The sequence below is a fragment of the Condylura cristata genome, unplaced genomic scaffold (assembly GCF_000260355.1).
Source record: "Condylura cristata isolate star-nosed mole 26May11 unplaced genomic scaffold, ConCri1.0 scaffold00022, whole genome shotgun sequence".
Classification (NCBI taxonomy): domain Eukaryota; kingdom Metazoa; phylum Chordata; class Mammalia; order Eulipotyphla; family Talpidae; genus Condylura; species Condylura cristata.
The window spans coordinates 9500430-9518274 of NW_004567123.1; the positions used below are offsets into that span (position 1 = coordinate 9500430).

Here is a 17845-nt window from a genome sequence, read left to right on the forward strand (position 1 = left end):
GCGCATGCGTCTGCACGGTTTCGGCGCTGCCGGAAATCTTCGCGGAAGGAAAGAGGAGGGAATTTGGCCCTCTTCGCGTACCGTTGCGGCGGAATGTCACGCGGAGGACTGTGGGTGTAGGTCCCATGTGAGACTAGGTGAGTGTCTGGAAGTGGTGAGTACTCTTTGGCTGCAGAGGGAAAGATGTAGTGGAGCCGAACCTCTGGTAGGGACCTTTCGATTTCGTGAAGGTGCTTCTCTTCTTACTTTCCAGCCTCACTCTAAAGATTTCCTTATTCGTCTTGTGCAGTTGGGAACTTCAACCCTCTCTGGGAGTGGGAGAAGAAAACCCTGGATCCGGGGCCACCGCGGTGTTCCCAGTCTTAAGAGGGTGAGAAGGGGTGGGTGGGTGTCAGAAATAAGGTCAGGTTGCCCTGGCTTCTCCGAATGTCTATGTTTAGCGACTGCTTTCGTTCTAAATATTTTTATGTATGGCCTCTGAAAGTTGGATCAGATGGTACCAATCTTGTTAGGATATTCGAAAGACTAAATGCTTTAGTATAAGTCCATCATCGACATTTTGAATTTTCCTTGATCTGTACCAGGTTCTCAAATTTCAGGGGGGAAAATCCAGCTTTATAGTCAAGATTTGAAACAAAGACTACTACCCTCCGGTCTTTTTTTTTTTTTTTTTTTTTGTGCTCAGTAATATGACTTTGGCATATTGCAAAAACCAAATCTAGAGATTCTAGCCACTAGTGACTATGAAAGGAACAATACCATACCCTGCTACAGCTGTTTTCGGTCTTAGTTATTCATAAATAAGTTATAGAAAGAAGTAATTATTGACTTAATTAAGAGTGAAAATACCTAGTCCTGTAGGGTGGTTGGATTTAAGGAGGGAACTCTGAGCTAAACCTGAATTGATTTTGTTCTGTTAAGAGACTGGCTTTGTAGAACTAAAGGCCATTAGAAGTAGCATATAGTAAAAATGAACAGAAAATGGTACTAGAATGTGAAGAAACAAATGAGACCAATGGAGGCTTGGGAATCTTAAGTACATTAACTTTTAACTTGCGACAGTGTGCATATAGAAATTCTAAGTGCCTGGTAAGCATGTCTCTCCACCATAAAGTCCTAGAGTTCTACCTTGTCATGCCTTTAATTTATTTTTCCATTAGAAAAATGTGTGTGTGTGTGAAAGAGACTTAGAATAAGTTTGGAAATGAAAATAAAATCGTTATCTTCATTTTATATTTAAAGTCTATTGGAATTATCTTTTCTTTCACCTTATTTAACTGTTTTATTAATCTTACATTATTCTGACATTTGTTTTATTTTTTAGTATTTGGTTTCTTCAAGAATTTTTCCTGACAGTCACTTAAAAATGGCATCCCAACAAGAAATAATGAATGACCAGAGATTTCGACGGGTTGCAAAAGACCCAAGATTTTGGGAAATGCCAGAGAAAGATCGAAAAATTAAAATTGACAAGAGATTTCGAGCAATGTTTCATGATAAAAAGTTCAAGTTGAATTATGCAGTGGATAAAAGAGGACGCCCAATCAACCACAGCACTACAGAAGACTTGAAACGTTATTATGACCTTTCAGATTCTGATTCAGATCTGTCTGATGAAGATAACAAAGCATTAAGCCAAAAGGAAGTGAAGAAGAAAAAATCCCAGACTAAAAGTAAAATGGAATCCAAAAATCTAGTTGTGGAGAAGAAGAAAGAAATTAAGAAAGTTAGTCAAAAGGACTCTAGAATAAAAGATGATTTAGGTAACTCTGACAGAATTCAGGAAATGAAGACTGTATATAAAACTAAGAAGATAGATTCCAAAATAAGTCCCAACAAAAATAGCGAAGAATGTAAACAAAAGGCAAAATGGAAAAAAAACATTGTTCAACATAGCACTGACTTAAGTCCCAAAGGGAAACTGAAAACAGACTTGGGCACCTCTGAAATTGTGGAATTTCCCAAGGCACAGTATTCTGAGACAAGAGGAAAAATGCAATCAGGTTGGTTGAGGTGAATCCTAATTTTAGAATTCTTTTGTATTACGTTACTTTTATATTCATATTGTTAAAAATTAACCTTTGTCATAAGAATATTCACAGTATAAGAGGGGCTATTCCAAGGTTTATTTAGAGTATAAAGTTAAGGGGGAAAAATACCATATAATTGTTAGCTAGTTTTTGAGTTGGTGCTGTAATGGCTGGAAGAGAGACAATTAAAAACTTGTCTTGAAGCTACACAGTAATTTTGAATTGTAATAGTTACTAATAAGAAATGTATTCTGTATCCAGAGAAAGTGCTGTATCTTCTCATCCCATAAGTGCTATCTAAGAAAAGTAAACAGAGATGGGTACTCATTCATCTACTTTTAGCTGGTACATGACAGATAAAGCCAGAACAAGACATGGTTCTCCATCTTAGGCATACTATTAGCTTATCTAATACCTGTGCAAATTAGAAAAAGGTATGTCTTCTGGAACACACAGAACTTACAGTGTACTGAAGGACAGTGTGACAATTTCTTTTCCTCGGAGCAGTCATGGCCTTCCTAAAGATGCATAGTTTGATTAAGTGGAATTTGGCTTTCCTGTTCCTTTGCAGATCCCCTTCTGCAAATAGCAGCTTGCTAAACTCTGTGCAGCAGCATTGGTCTAAAGTAACACCCCATTCCATTTTAGTGGAACCAGGAAGGAAACTGAGTTATAGAGAGAAGGGTAAGGAATCTGGTTTCTGCAACTGGAGAACAAAATGAGAATGGAAACAATAGCAAGACTGGTTTGATGCTAATTTTGCAAGTCTTGAGTCCTTTAAACATTACTAGATTTAGAACTCTGGCATCCATGTAGTAATTCTGTTGATTTTACAGAATCTTCTTACATACCTTTTTTTCATTTTGGAAAGTAACCTCAAGAAATGAGGCTTTATTAATCAGGAAATAAGGATAAAGTGACTTACCTAACGATACATAGAGATGAACCTGCTATTCAAGTTTTTGAATCTTTTTACACAAGGTTGCTTTACATTAATTTCAAATACAGAAGATATTTGTCAGTGGGGACTAATTGACTGCAGATATAACCATCTTTTGTTCATTATTTACTCATCAATTATCATTCTAGTAACTATAATATGTAATGGGCTTTTTAAATCCTGTAAGGTAAAGATGATGAGAGAAGTTTCAGTTCAGTATTTGTTATTTAAAATGTTAATTCCTAGCACTTGAATTTTTAAGAACTTACATTAAGGAAATAAATGTAGATATGTAAACTGTGCCCCTAAAACATTCAGCTTTACAAACCAAAGGTACCTCAATAAACATAATAATTAGCAAAGAAAAGTAATATGATGTGCGCAAAAAATATGCATTGTAGCATTGTTTCTAAATTTAAAAAATGGTCACAAGTCATTTAAAGTTGGACTAAGTTAAAAGGTATGTAAATATGTGATACATGAAGTTTTAAAAATAGGTTAAAGATAGTATAAATGGCATGACCAACTACTTTAAAGAAATTAGTGAATATATCATGAAAAACAAATTTAGGGTGCTAATGGATCAAATAACCATTTAATTATTTCTGAATGAAAAATTACTAGTCATCTTCACTAAATTATATTGTTTAAACTTTTTGCATTGAGTATCTAAAACTTTTGTAGTTAGGGAGGAAATGCTAAAGCAATTTTTAAAAAGTGCCTGGGTATGTAGTAATTTTATGATCTATGCTAGAGGAGTACCTTCTAGGAATAGAGGTAATCTCACATTTTTTAGCATAAAGAGTTTGTACATGTCAGGCTTAGAAAAAAGATTTAGTGGAAGAATAATTGCTTTGAATGTTTGCTATTCAAAGAAACACTACAATACAAGATCTCTCTAAATTTTCCATTGTCATTTTATTATATAATTCATGTGTGATATGTTTATCAGTGTCATATGTGAGAAGACATTATATGTGAGATGATATTCAAGTATTTTTATATTAGCAGTTATGTAATTATTTCAACATTTTAGGGGGCAAATGTAACCATAATTTCTGTGTTTCAAGGATTTTATTTAGAACAAAACTAATTTTTTTTTTTAAGATTTATTTTTTTATGCATACAGAACTGAGGTGCAGGTCAGAGGTACAGGGGCAGTGAGAGGATTCACCAGAGACAGAGTGGGGAACAGAATGGGCAGATCGACGAAGTACATTGCTGAGGGGAGCAGAGGGTGAGACAGGAGAGGTCTGCCACACCATGTGGGTCACCTCTGGGACCGGGAATCGAATTCTCACTGAAATGGCTACAGCCAGCTTGCAGTGCTGCATCCTAACCCATTGTGCCACCAGGGAGGGCCCCAAAACTAATATTTTTATTAAAAATTGTAATATAATGAAAGAGATTGGTGATAAACAAATTTTTGATAATTACTATAGCCTCTTAAATGACTCATGCACTACATATTCAGCATATCAAAAACTGGACTCATGATCTGCTTCCACCAGAGAAACTGGTTTTCTTCCAGTGCTGCTAGTTTATCTTTACTTAATGTTATCTAGCCCAAAGGCCAAGAAACTAAGCTAATCTATAGATCTGATTACTACTGGTTTTTACCTTCTAACTGATTCTGAAAGTCAGAAGTAACTCCATTTACTTCTCTATAGCCACCAACTTTGTGTTACCTTCATTTCTTGTCTGTAATAAAGTACTAGCCTTACATGTATTCATATTCACTCTTGACCCCTTTAGTCATTTTTTATAGTGTAGTCAAAGTAACCTCTTCAATATGCAGTTGTGATTGTGACCCTCCGATAAAAGTAATGGTGACTTTTTACTACTTTATGAAAAATCCAATTCTTGTATATGATTTTTGCATAGTGTAGTTCCTGCATAAATCTTCAGTTTAATTTTTTACTTGACGCATTGCTGTCTGCAATTCAGTCATACCTGCTGATTTTTCCTTTAGTGGATCTTTACTTATACTATTTTTGTTGTCTGGAACATTACCTTCATCTAGTAGTCTAACTTTTATAACTCTTCTTTACCTGTCAAGTAACAAATTGTTTGTCATTCATGGAGATCTCAGTTATGTGATAGCATATACCATTCCTTTGGCTTTTATTCTAGTAGTAATTTCATTTTTTAATGTGGGTTGATTTGGTTGACATCTATGTGTTTATCCTCTTCACTCAACTGGAAATTCATTCAGAACATTGATTGCTTCTCTTTTGCTAATGATTATATATTGAACACCTAGTATATAGTTGGTGCTACATGAATGTATGAACCTACTCTCATGATCTGAGTATTTATGGAGATTTCCATTGTATAATATGCATTGGGTATGAATTTTGCTGAATTTATATTTTCCTTTTTCTATTTTATAGAAATTATTTTACCAGATTTTAGGTCAAAATAACAACTTTAATTAATATCTTGCTTACATTTTCTGAATTTCTTTCTCCTTTTATCTTTTTGCAGTAGTTCCACCCAAACTGGCAAGTGATAGTAATGAAAAATCAAAAGGTGGTAAATTGTATGAAAAAGATTATCTGGAGGAAGATTTAGAAAGTACTAGTGAAATAGGATGTGATGAAGAATCTGAAGATGAAACAGCAGGCATTGGCAGTGATTCAACTGGTGATGATGACAACGACAGTGATGATGAAAATGATGACAATGAAGATGAGAGTAGTAGTGGTAATGATGATAATGATGACGACGACAATGATGAAGAAGAAAGTGACAGTGGTCCTGATCTAGCCAGGGGTAAAGGAAATATAGAAACTAGTTCTGAAGATGAAGAAGATATGGATGATTACCTTCCACAAGAATCTGGTTTTGAACATGCTTGGAGAGAATTAGATAAGGATGCTCCTCGTGCTGATGAGGTGACCTTTTTAATACATGTGATTAGAATAGCACAGTACAAGTCATATTTATGGATGATAGTATTGATGTCATTAAATTGAGTAGGGAAAGTCTTTTTGGTAAATAATTCATTTTTAATGATTCTATTCAACCATCTTGAAATGGTCTGTATTTGTATTAATTAGGTGTCTGTCTGATCAGAAGAGATATTTTGCAATATATTAATATTGCAATTACTTTTTCTTGTTTCTTAGATTACACGACGATTAGCAGTTTGTAACATGGACTGGGATAGATTAAAGGCAAAAGATTTGTTGGCCCTGTTCAATTCATTTAAACCTAAAGGAGGTGTTGTATTTTCTGTAAAGGTGAGAATTGATTTCATTTTGAGTAAATAAGTGTTTTAAGTTAATTCTCATTTTTAAGTCATAATTTTGCTTTTAAGGGAAAAAATCTGGACATTTTCTAATACAGTTAGACATGAGGCTGTTGTAACGTGAAAGTTAAGAAGAAAGAGGTAAATTTATTATTCATGGCTTATATGATTGTGTATTTTTTTTTAAGATTTATTTTTATTTATGCTTACAGAACTGGGTACAGGCTAGAGGTGCAGGGGCAGTGGGAGGATTCACCAGAGACAGGGTGGGGAGCAGAACAGGCAGATCGATGAAGTACACTGCTGAGGGGAGCAGCGGGCAGGTCAGGAGAGGTCTGCTGTGCCAGGTGGATCACCTCTGGGGCAGGGATGGAACTCATGCTGAAGTAGCTTATTCTTAGTACTGTGCTTTAACCCGCTGTGCCACCAGGAAGGGCGTGATTGTGTATTCTTAAAAAAATCCAAATCACCAGAATGCTGTTATAAAATCAATAAAAGAAGAGGGTGTAAGATAAATATTCAAAAAAGAAACTTTACTCATTATCATTATTAACCAGGTAAGAAAAAAAAATTCTGTTTTTACTAGGAGCAGAAAAATAAAATCCATGGTAATTACCTTAAACACACATGACCTAGATTAACAAAACTAACACTTCATAAAACTTGGAAAACTTAAATAAATATTGGGACACCGTGTTTTTAGAGAGACAGCATAGTGAATCAGAATACACACTTTGCAATATAACACATCTGTGTTCAGATCTTTATTCTAATAAATGTTAAGTGATATTGAGCATTTTATGAATTAATTGTTCGAGTGTGTCTTCTGATAAGTAGCTATAACAGTAGTGCTTGCTGGGATAATTACAAAGATTAAATGAAAAGAAACATTAAGTATTTCGCACAATGTGAAAAACAACTATATTACACTCTCTAAATGTTTTAAAATGTTAGTTGTGTGATGCTTGCGAATTTTCAGTCATTCTGAATTCAAAGAAAATTAAGAAAAAAGATATCGGTAATCTAAAAGAAGAAATATATGAGAACAAGTAATAAATTTTTGAGAAATTATATCAGGATAAAAGGTTCACCTTATACTTAAAATACCTAAATATTTCATAATGTTATGAGAGTCAACAGTTTTGGGCAAAAATGAAATAAATAGAAAAGTTTAACATTTAGATCAAAAAACAAGTTAGATAAATAGATAAGTTTTGTATGGAAAACTTATATGTCGGTCTCTCAGCTCATAATAGCATAAAAATTTCAAATGATGTAATTTAATAGAAAAATACTAAAAAGCAAACCACATTAGCAGAGTAAAATAGAATCTTGTTTTTGTTAAATTTTATGTTTCAAGAATTGGGCAGTAGGAATTTCTAAACTTAGAGATCAAAGAACCCACGGATGTAACTACATATACATTTACAACTTCTATATCAGAACCTATTATATGCTACTCATAAAAACTTTTTTTCTAGTTGATAAACTGCATATATCAGTCAACTCAAAAAAAGCATGTGCTTGATAACAAATGTATATTAAAATCAGCTGTATCAAAATAATACAAGTCAATACAGTTATATTCCTTGCTTGTCAAAGCAACAAAGATATAAAAATAGCAAATCCTGGTGAGGCTAAATTTTTCTTGCATCCAGACTGTATAATCTGTATGGTAACATTGTCTAGTTAAAAAACAATTTTTTTTAAAGTAAATATGGAATACATCTGACAGATAAGTTAGGTATAACAACGTTTTTCTTCATTATTAATATTTTATATATTTAATCATTTTGTGTAATTCATATAAGCTATTTAATCCATTCATTTTCATTTATGTTTCTATTGAGTTTCTTGAGCTTGGTATTTTATTTTGCTTTTCTTAATTTTTTTCTTGGATCCCAGAATCATTTTGGCCCAGTTAGTGTATAAAAGATATACTCTTTTTCTTTCTAAGCCCTTATCTGTTATTTTTCAGCCAAAAGGCGATTTTTTAAGGTTATTCCTTAGGATGCTTTAACTTTCTGTAGTGGGTTTGAAAGTGAGTGATCCGTGCCATTTCATCAAGTCCAGCTGTAACTCTTTAGTTCAGACTTGGATAGTGTAAGAAAAGGAAAATTATCTAAAACTGATCTGTTTTGTTTGTTTAGATTTATCCATCAGAGTTTGGAAAGGAGAGGATGAAGGAAGAGCAAATTCAAGGACCAGTAGAGTTATTAAGTATTCCTGAAGATGCCCCTGAAAAGGACTGGTAATAAGTCACTACGGAAAATAAATGTCTAATTTAAAATTCTAGTTATTTTAATGGTTAGAGCTAAAGTTTATATACTTGGTGAAAACAGGTTGAAAAGCAGAGTAAAGTCTTGTCAGGTTGACCCACCATTTTGTATGCATATTTATATTTCTATATTCATGAAAAAACTATCGTAGTTTTAAAAAACATTTGATAATTAAACTGATTTCCAGTTTTCACAACCGCATTGCTCTGAATTTGTAAGTGTTGCCATTTTCCTGAGCTATTACTTTTCATGTGTTTTTATCTTTGAATTGTTTAACTTATTTGAAGATTAAATAGAAAATAAAAGATGATTAAATTCTTTATCATGTAATGTAGAAAAATTAGTTTTAAACCACAAGGTGGAGCTGTATGCTCACTTAATAAAAATAGTGGTTAAATAGGTTGGTGGCAACAGAGTGTAAATGAAGGTCCTCATTGATTGTAGTTAAGTGAAATGAAATTTATGACCATTTTGACTTGATCACATGTATGTGGAATAAACATTGTACATCATCAAAAGTCTTTGTAATTACAGTTAATACTTTCCTGTATTAACTGTATTTGCTGTATTATTAAAAATGCTAGCAATCCTGGTAGGAAAAGGCTATATGCGAAACAGTTACAATTATTCTAAAATTTAGAATCAAAGGTAACAACATGTAATTCTAACAGTCTCCTTTTCTAGATAGCAGATTACAATCAAACTATCTAAATTCTGTTGCTTGTTAAATTAATAAATTGAACTAAGTATTTATTGGTCATACAGCTAAAGTTATGAAGAAAATACGGGTTAGAATGAAGGTCAGCTTGTGTATATTTTTCTTAAAATAATGAATTTGTTTTTGAAAGGGAGATAGGTGTTTGTGTCCTTATATTAGTAAGCTTACTGAGTTTTTCCCCTTTTAGGACTTCTAGAGAAAAATTGAGAGATTATCAATTCAAACGATTGAAGTACTATTATGCAGTAGTAGAATGTGATTCTCCTGATACAGCCAGTAAAATTTATGAGGATTGTGATGGCCTGGAATTCGAAAGTAGTTGTTCATTCATAGATCTAAGGTAATCCACTATCTATCTTACCAAGTTAATTGTGCAGCACAACATGTTTATAAGAGATGAAATATTAGAGCTGTTGATGGTCTCTGTTATTTCATATTCTAAATGATTTCTTCCTTTTGGGTAAACTATCCTATGACATGTTGTTCTTAAACTGGAATGAGAAATGCTGTAACATTAATGTATGAGTCAGTTCCACATTCATGTCTTTTCAAACATGTTGGCTATGTTTTTAGGAGATAGGTTATAAATGTAGCTAAGTCTCTTTGCCGCTCCAAGAACTAGGAACCAGGTGAGGTGGGAGCAAAGGGATTTTCTTATAAACTAGAACCTCTAAATCTGTGTTGACTGTCATTAGTTACATCTGGCTATTTAAATTTGCTTAAAATTTAAAAGAATTTAAAATTGCTTGGTAATGCTAGACACCTTTTGAGTACTTAATGGCCACAAATAGGAAAGAGCAGATAAAGAACTTTGCCATTTTCACAGAAAGTTCTGTAGGTCAGTACTGCCCAAAATGTTGTACAATGGTGATTGGAATTGCTGGTGTTGTCTTCAGACTTGGGCATAATTTTTAACCATGTGTTTAAGCTTCTCTAATGCAGCTTAAAAACCTAACATGTTTGTAAATAGCAGTTCTAAAGATTTGGGAAATTGAAGTACTATACTATTTTATGATTATTCTATTCCTTTTGAACCCAGTGAACAGTGACATTTAAAATAGAAATCACTTCTTGAGATCCAGGTTTGCTAGAGGCTTTATCTCCTAATATAAGCTATTCCTTTTCTATTCTGCAAAAACCACAATAGGAGGTGCTCATTTTAAATGTTTAAATAGTAGTTACCAATTTTTGTTAAAATACCAGATTCTGAAAATAATAATGATGAACAGCTATATACCAGAGACATTTTATGGGGATGGAATGGGGAATGGGATCAAAACAGTGGGGGGAGGGAAATGCACTGGACCATGGTGATGGCATATGGGTGATTTAATGGTGATGGGAAGCCCACGGGGATTACAGCTGAGATGAGAAAATGCACAAAATGGTGTAAAAATAAACTATTATATTATTTTTAAAAATATCAGACTCTGAGTATCATGAATTCACATCACATGTTCTTTTCCTGAATTGTTTTGTTCTTTCTGTTTACCTTTTGGGTTATTTCCATGTGGAGTTGTATAAGTTCTGGCAGTGCCTAGAAAGTAACATAAATGACCTTGGGGAAAAAAATTTACGTTCTCTGTTTTATTTTGTTATATTTAACATCAGAAAAGAAAATTGAGTTTTCTTCTGCCATCCACTTATCTAGGGATACCTTTTTTCTTCTGCCCCAAATATGAAAGTATACATATTAATAACTTAAAAATAATGATTTCAGGATTTTTTTCTACTAAGTCCATACAAAAGTGCAACTAGAATAGACCTACTGAACCTTATTTATTCATCCAAACCAAAAATATTCTTGTTGATGGACATGTGGCATTTGCTTTTTGTACAGATAGAAACAATCTACAGAAATTACTAAACCTAAATATGATAATCATAGACTGTTTAACTCTTTACTTTTATCCTCCCCATTCCTAATGCTTCAGAGTTGTAAACAGTTTGCAATAACTCATTTATATTTGATCGCTCTTTGTGGGAGAAAATGTAAGATAACATTAAGATTTTTAGTCTTTAAGAATCTACTAACCTTTTTCTTATTTTCATTTTATATATGTGATACTTTCATTTCAGAATATTTAATCACTAGTTTATATTTAATCTCCAAAACATACAGCAAGTCAATGAAGTATAAGAGACCTGCGTGTGTTTAAATCTCACTCATTAAGTGACTCCTAATACTGGGTTTCTGTCTATACAGAGTTCACTCAGATTTAGTGGAATTACAGAGCTATAGCTTTAAATTTCAGAAATTTTGTACCAAGGTTATTTCTAACATTGTTTGCCTCATCTACATGTGTGTTCTGTAGAAACTATTATATGGTATGTATGTATAAACTATAACTAATTAAAAGAGAATCTGAACTCTGGTTGTTTATTGCTGTAACATATGTTTAAATAAATTATTTTTTCTTTGTTTCCTAGGTTTATACCAGATGATATTACTTTTGATGATGAGCCCAAGGACATAGCCTCAGAAGTGGATTTAACAGCATATAAACCAAAATATTTCACATCTGCTGCAATGGGAACGTCAACGGTATTTCTTAACTTTAAAAAATGTCTAGATGGACTCTTATTATTTAAGATAAGACTTTGTATAACATTTGCTTATAGCATATCTGGAAATGGAAAGTATCCAAAATTTTATTTCATGAGTATGAATAGGAATAAGACGCAATACATTTGCATTTTTATCTACTGTATCTGTTGTTATGCCTTTAAACCCTAGTCAGTTACCTGCAATTGTTTCTGTTTTCACTTCTATGTTTCCCATATACTCTTATATAGTTAGGTTCTTTAATTTGGTTATTAATGTCTTAGAGAGTAGGGGTCACTTAGCTAACAGATCCTCAAATCTCATTTAAAACAAATCAGAAAATATAAAAATAAAATTACTTTTTCTGCAGCCAAAATCAGATCCAAAATTCTAAACTAATTTTGGGCTAAAATTTAGATCCAAAATTCTAAAACTACTTGAAGTAGAATAATTCATTCAGTATTACTAGTTACATTAATTCATGGTAACCAGCAGGCGAAAGATTTCTATTGAATTAGTTTGTTACCCCATACCCCATAAGTCTAGCCACACCTGGATCCTGTGACAGCTGTACAAGCTTTCCACTGCCTTTCCTGTGCCAAAGAATTGTGCTCTTCTAAGGATGGCCTAGTAGCAGAGAGGGAGGTACTGTGTCTTTCCCCAGTGTGCTATGGTGGGCATTATTTAGCCTAGATTAGTTACTGATTATAGTAGAAGTCCCCCCATTATAAGGTAAGTGATCCTAAAAATATCAGCCATATAAAACATAGGGTCATGTCATTTTCAAAACTACAGATATCCAGAGTAAGCCTGCCCAGCCAAGCAGTCTAGATTTCCTAGGGTTTGGCTGTATCATCTATCTGTTTCATTGTTGCCTATTATAATGTTTTGATCTGGGGAGATTAGCCTGAGAAAAATAAAGATGTTAAGCTAAAACCTGCAATAGCACGCTACCAGCGAATGGGACTGCTTAAAGTACAGGTGCCATTCACCAGCTCAGTCATGTTATAGATGAATGATTACAGTTGTCTATAGTATTTCCAACCAATATAAGCCTTTCTCATTAGTGTGTCTTAATCTTTTGGGTGGGTAAATAGACCCCATTGAGGTTGTTTTAAAAGTTTTGTTACGAGATTTCACATAATTTGTTGATTTCTTGTAACACCTAGAACTCCATGAAAAACATATTTTCTGTTTCATAATAACCTTTTTAGTGGTGCATTTTCTTTTGTTTGCTCATTCACACACTGATGAATTTTTACTCCCAAAAATGAAGTTCCTTGCATATTAGCAGAGTTAGGAGGAAGGTAGTTTAATTGAAGAGGTTCTTTTTCCACATATAGAATGCTTCTTATTAAGTATATAATATATTTGTCTCAGCTTATCTTTGTTTTTTTAGATCTCTGTTCGACTTCCAAGTTAATGATAAGTATACTTTAACAAATTTGTTTTTTTTTTTTAATTCATTGGTAAAAGGTGGAGATCACTTGGGATGAAACTGATCATGAACGAATTACAACACTCAACAGGAAATTTAAAAAGGAAGAGCTTTTGGATATGGATTTTCAAGCCTACTTAGCTTCCTCTAGTGAAGATGAAGAAGAGCTAGAACTACAAAGTACTTGCTAATCTTTTAATGTTTTACATCTGTAAGCATTTAGATGACTAAGCTAGAACTGTTAACAGAAATATGTCTTTGATAGTAGCTTGAGAGGTAGCATCAAATGAATTCTAAAACTGTTACATAAAGGATACTCATGTATAGTATTATATACACCTATAGATAGTAATTCAAAATTTTTATTTTAAAGTATCTTCTTAACCAGAATATCTTTAAGCATTTTCTTTAAAAACCTGAATTAAAGGCTGGCTTTTCGACTTGTCTTAATTCATTTAGTTATGCAGTCTTTTAACAAACTAGTAAAATGCTTTATTACTTCCCTTCCCTCCCCCTCCCCCCCCCTTTTTTTTTAACTTGAAACTCTCTTGGATTGATTGAATATTTCCTACATTTTTCTTGTTGACTAGAAAGCTCATGATGTGGAATCTGTTGACAGACATATCCATAGAATTAATTTTGGTGGTTGTATTTTCACTCTAAAATTCCAGTGTGGCTGTTTTTCAATTCAGCAATATTATTTAGTTTTATATCCATTGCACATGTTTTCAGCACTTTTATTTCTGTGAGTAGTCAATAATAATTTCAGTTTTTCAAATCTTTTTGACTTTCTATTTACAAGATATTTCTCTTCTATTTACTTATGTACTTGGTTAAATTTATATACTGATTTGATACTTGAGATGAGATTATCTCACCAGAGAGGCTTCGTTTACTCAGGTTATTCTGGTAATCTATAACTGAAAGTTTTTTGTTTTTAAAGATTTATTTATTTATTCATACAGAACTCTGGTACAGGCTAGAGATGCGGAGGGTGAGAGGATTCACCAGAGACAGAGCGGGGAGCAGAACAGGCGAGATCAATGAAGTACACTGCTGGGGGAAGCAGCGGGCGGGTCAGGAGAGGTCTGCCAGGCCATGTGGATCTCCTCGGGGCAGGGAGGAATCGGAGCTCATGCGGAAGTGGCTTAAGCCTCTTAGTGCTGTGCTTTAACCCGCTGAGCCACCAGGGAGGGCCCTATAACTGAAAGTTTTAAAGCTTGAAGTTACCTGAACTTTGTGGGTGTGCAAGTTTGGGTGAGGACTGGTGTATTTCTGACCACACTTGAGAATATCTCTGGCACTGTGCTTAATTTAATGGGTAGTAGTTGAAACCCCTACATCTCTGCTTCTTTAACTTTGGCCTTTGTTCCGCCAAACTGCCAGGACTGTTCGTTCAGTTTCATAGCTATTTCTTCTTAGTCAGTAAATGTGTTCCATGTAAGACAGTCTTGAACACTGGAATCGTCTCTCTGGTGCTGCTGCCTTCTTGATTTTGACTTGATAACTCACTAATTTGTTAGCTCATTGGAGTTTTCTTTACTTTTATCGACTTTTTAAGGTGTTTTTTAAAAGTCTCATACAATTTGATGTCAGTGAAAAGGGTAGATCTAAAGTACCTATTTGTCATTGGTGGAAAAAATCCTAAGATAATCTGTATCTTCATTTGAAATATTTTTTGATGATTGATTAGTGGTGTATTTTTAAAATTCTATATGCCGTTTGCTTAACATTTATTTAAAATAGAGCTTAAAACCCCACTACTTTATACTGGATCCGATTCTATTTCATTGCTTAATTCTAATTTTATAGTTTTTAGTTAAGACCATCTCTAGCTATCCTCTTTTGTCTTAACTAATGACAGCAAATAAACAACCATAAATGTTTAACATAAATACAAGTTTTTAAAAGGAATGAATACTCTTTTATTTGTAGCTTAACATTTTTCATAGTTGTCCTTTTGGTTTTCCTTTTGTGTGTATCATTTTTTATGACCTGAATGTTGAAATGATAAGTCCTGAAATGCTGTTTTATCATAGTACTATTAAACTAACTTTCTTAAATTATATCACCATTTTTTTTTACACTACTGAAGAAACTGCTTCGTTGTTCCAAGTTTGTCATAAAATACTACTCTTGAACTGTGTTCAACATATGGAATATAAAATCTTATTTTAGTGTGTGATTCTTCAGACATCTCATATTAATAAAACTGCATAATTTTTTTGGTATTTAATAGTCTTCAAAAAAGCGGATGATTTGCAGTAGTGGTTAAATACATTTTTTAAGTCTCCAGTAGCTGTTGCTTTCTAACTCTTTTGGCATTCCAAATATTCGAGTGACCATGGTATTTCTGGTGTGCCCAGAACTGCTGAGTCATTTTTTAAACAGCCCTTATATACACCAATATATACACTAATTTATCTAATTTTATTTATATTCCTAGATGGTCATTTATTACTTACTGTGAAAATTCTGCATAGTTTTTCTTATCAGCTCTATAAAAAATACATATACATGTGAACATCGAATACAGATTCTTCACAAAAAAAATAAACTTTAATCTGTCAGTATATTCTTGTAAAGCTCTTGTTTTCCTGGTTTTAAAATCCTTACTTAATGAAATTACATAATAAGGTGCATGAGCTTAGTCCCATGCCTTTATATATCTGTGAAATGAGAATCATAATAATATCTAATTCATGGCTGGAATCATTGAGATGATAATGTATAGAAAGTGCTTAGTGGACTACCTTATAATATTTTTTTTCTGAGACCTTAATGATTTTTGTTTGAAATATATTAAGTTTTTAAAAATACCCATTTTTATTTGGCATTTTAACTGATTATAAACTTATTTTGATTTTTAAGTTAGTGCTTCTGTTAGATATATTAGAATATTTAAATGCCTTGTTATTAAGATGTTCCTGGTAGTTATAAGAAATCATAGCAGGGCTTCTTACATTTACAGTTATTTTCTACTTCTTATATAGCATTAAAGTTTTCACAAAGTTTTGTCCTTGAATTGGAAAAAAGCAGACCTACATGAGTTATGCCACATTTTAGAGCTTCAGAAAGTAAAATTTTAGTACTGGAAAAAATCAATTTAAAGTAGGCCATCAGAGACTTACCACTAAAGTTTCAACCTGGAAGGAGCTTGCTTCTAATTATGTTTTCAGAAGTAAGCTTTTAATAGAAAGAACTACATTGCCATTTTGTTAATGTGTTCCTGATGTTTTATCCATTGAATTACGGGATACACGACAGAATTCCATCCAACATTATTATTGTGGCACAAAGCACAAACAGGAAAAAAATGAATTTCAGCTGTTTGAGTGAAAATGTAAAAGTGTGATAGGATGGAAAGAATGTCCTAGACTATTTTTTATTCATTTAGAGAAAGAAACCATAAAAACATTTATTTAACCAGTTTTTTTTTCCATATCACCTTTCTTAAGATGTAAAGACAATCTCTTAACATTGATGTTTCAGTGTTTAATGTAAGATATTTTTAGTGACCAGTTTACCCATAACTCATAGAAGAGAGGGTCTTCATTATGATGCTTCTAAATTTTCCTTTAGTGGGGAATTTAGTCAGTTTAATAAGTCTGTATGTTTTGCATTAAGCCCCGGCTCTTAATTTATGGTTTTGACTTGGAGAATTATAGTGGAAATATAAAGCAAACAAACTTTTCACATATTAGTTTTCTTTGGTGTTTGTTGCCTATGAATTTTATACTGTTCTTTTGTATTCTAAGTATTTTTATAAAATTAGGAGGTGAAAATGTGAATATTTTTTCCATACAACTTACCTGAATTAATTTTTAATTCAGTTTTTTTCTCAATGTATTGAGGAAATTCTTAGAGTAAGTATGCTTATGCTTGCTCACCATCAGATGGACAAGGCTCATTATTCTTCATCTGGATTACAAGTAATTTCCTTTGTCTCATCAGTATGTATGAAATGCAACCCAGCCACATTAGCTATAACATTTTAAAACCACTCTACTAGATGATGAAGGACAGAAAGAGAGAGAAAATGGTAACTCTGTTTTCTAGCTAATAGGGAAAGAAGTCTGAGAATGTTGCATCGCTACAAGATTATTTTGGAATATGAATTTTAACAAACACAGATTCTCAAGAAAAATATGATTGTGCAAACTTATAGTGCCGCTTATTTTTATTATAAACAAGAACTTTAATTAATTTAATAAGATGTTGAAGTCTGATTTTTATATTTTGTTGAAGTATGTCTGACAACATTTTCTGAAAAGTGTGTTGGAGTTACTTTGAGATTTAGAGTTAGAAGTAAATTACTTCTGTATGTTTAAAGAGATTGATTTTTTTGTTAGGTGATGATGAAGTCAATGTGGAAGATGGGAAAACAAAGAAGAGTCAAAAGGATGATGAAGAACAAATTGCTAAGTATAGGCAACTCTTGCAAGTTATACAAGAAAAAGAAAAAGGCAAAGAAAATGATATGGAAATGGAAATTAAGTGGGTTCCAGGTAAGAATTTCATAATCACTAAATGTTCGCTTACTTTCATTTTAGGATGTTGAACCCATATTAGATAGGAAGGATTAGATTAGCTCTTCTTTGGAAACATAAAATTTATTCTGTTCCAAAAGTTTTTTTTTTTT

At 32.8% G+C, this 17845-nt stretch overlaps 1 protein-coding gene across 1 annotated transcript in view; it reads left to right on the plus strand.

Moving 5' to 3' along the window:
* The first annotated feature begins 154 nt into the window (after positions 1-154).
* ESF1 (ESF1, nucleolar pre-rRNA processing protein, homolog (S. cerevisiae)) overlaps positions 155-17845 on the plus strand; it is a 53277-nt gene continuing 35586 nt past the window's right edge. Inside the window, exons 1-10 of the mRNA XM_004686941.2 lie at positions 155-205; positions 290-370; positions 1325-2003; positions 5458-5867; positions 6102-6215; positions 8374-8474; positions 9408-9560; positions 11651-11765; positions 13242-13383; positions 17556-17711. Coding sequence (XP_004686998.1) covers positions 1367-2003; positions 5458-5867; positions 6102-6215; positions 8374-8474; positions 9408-9560; positions 11651-11765; positions 13242-13383; positions 17556-17711 — 1828 coding nt within the window. The 5' untranslated portion in view covers positions 155-205; positions 290-370; positions 1325-1366. The remainder of the gene's footprint in view (positions 206-289; positions 371-1324; positions 2004-5457; positions 5868-6101; positions 6216-8373; positions 8475-9407; positions 9561-11650; positions 11766-13241; positions 13384-17555; positions 17712-17845) is intronic.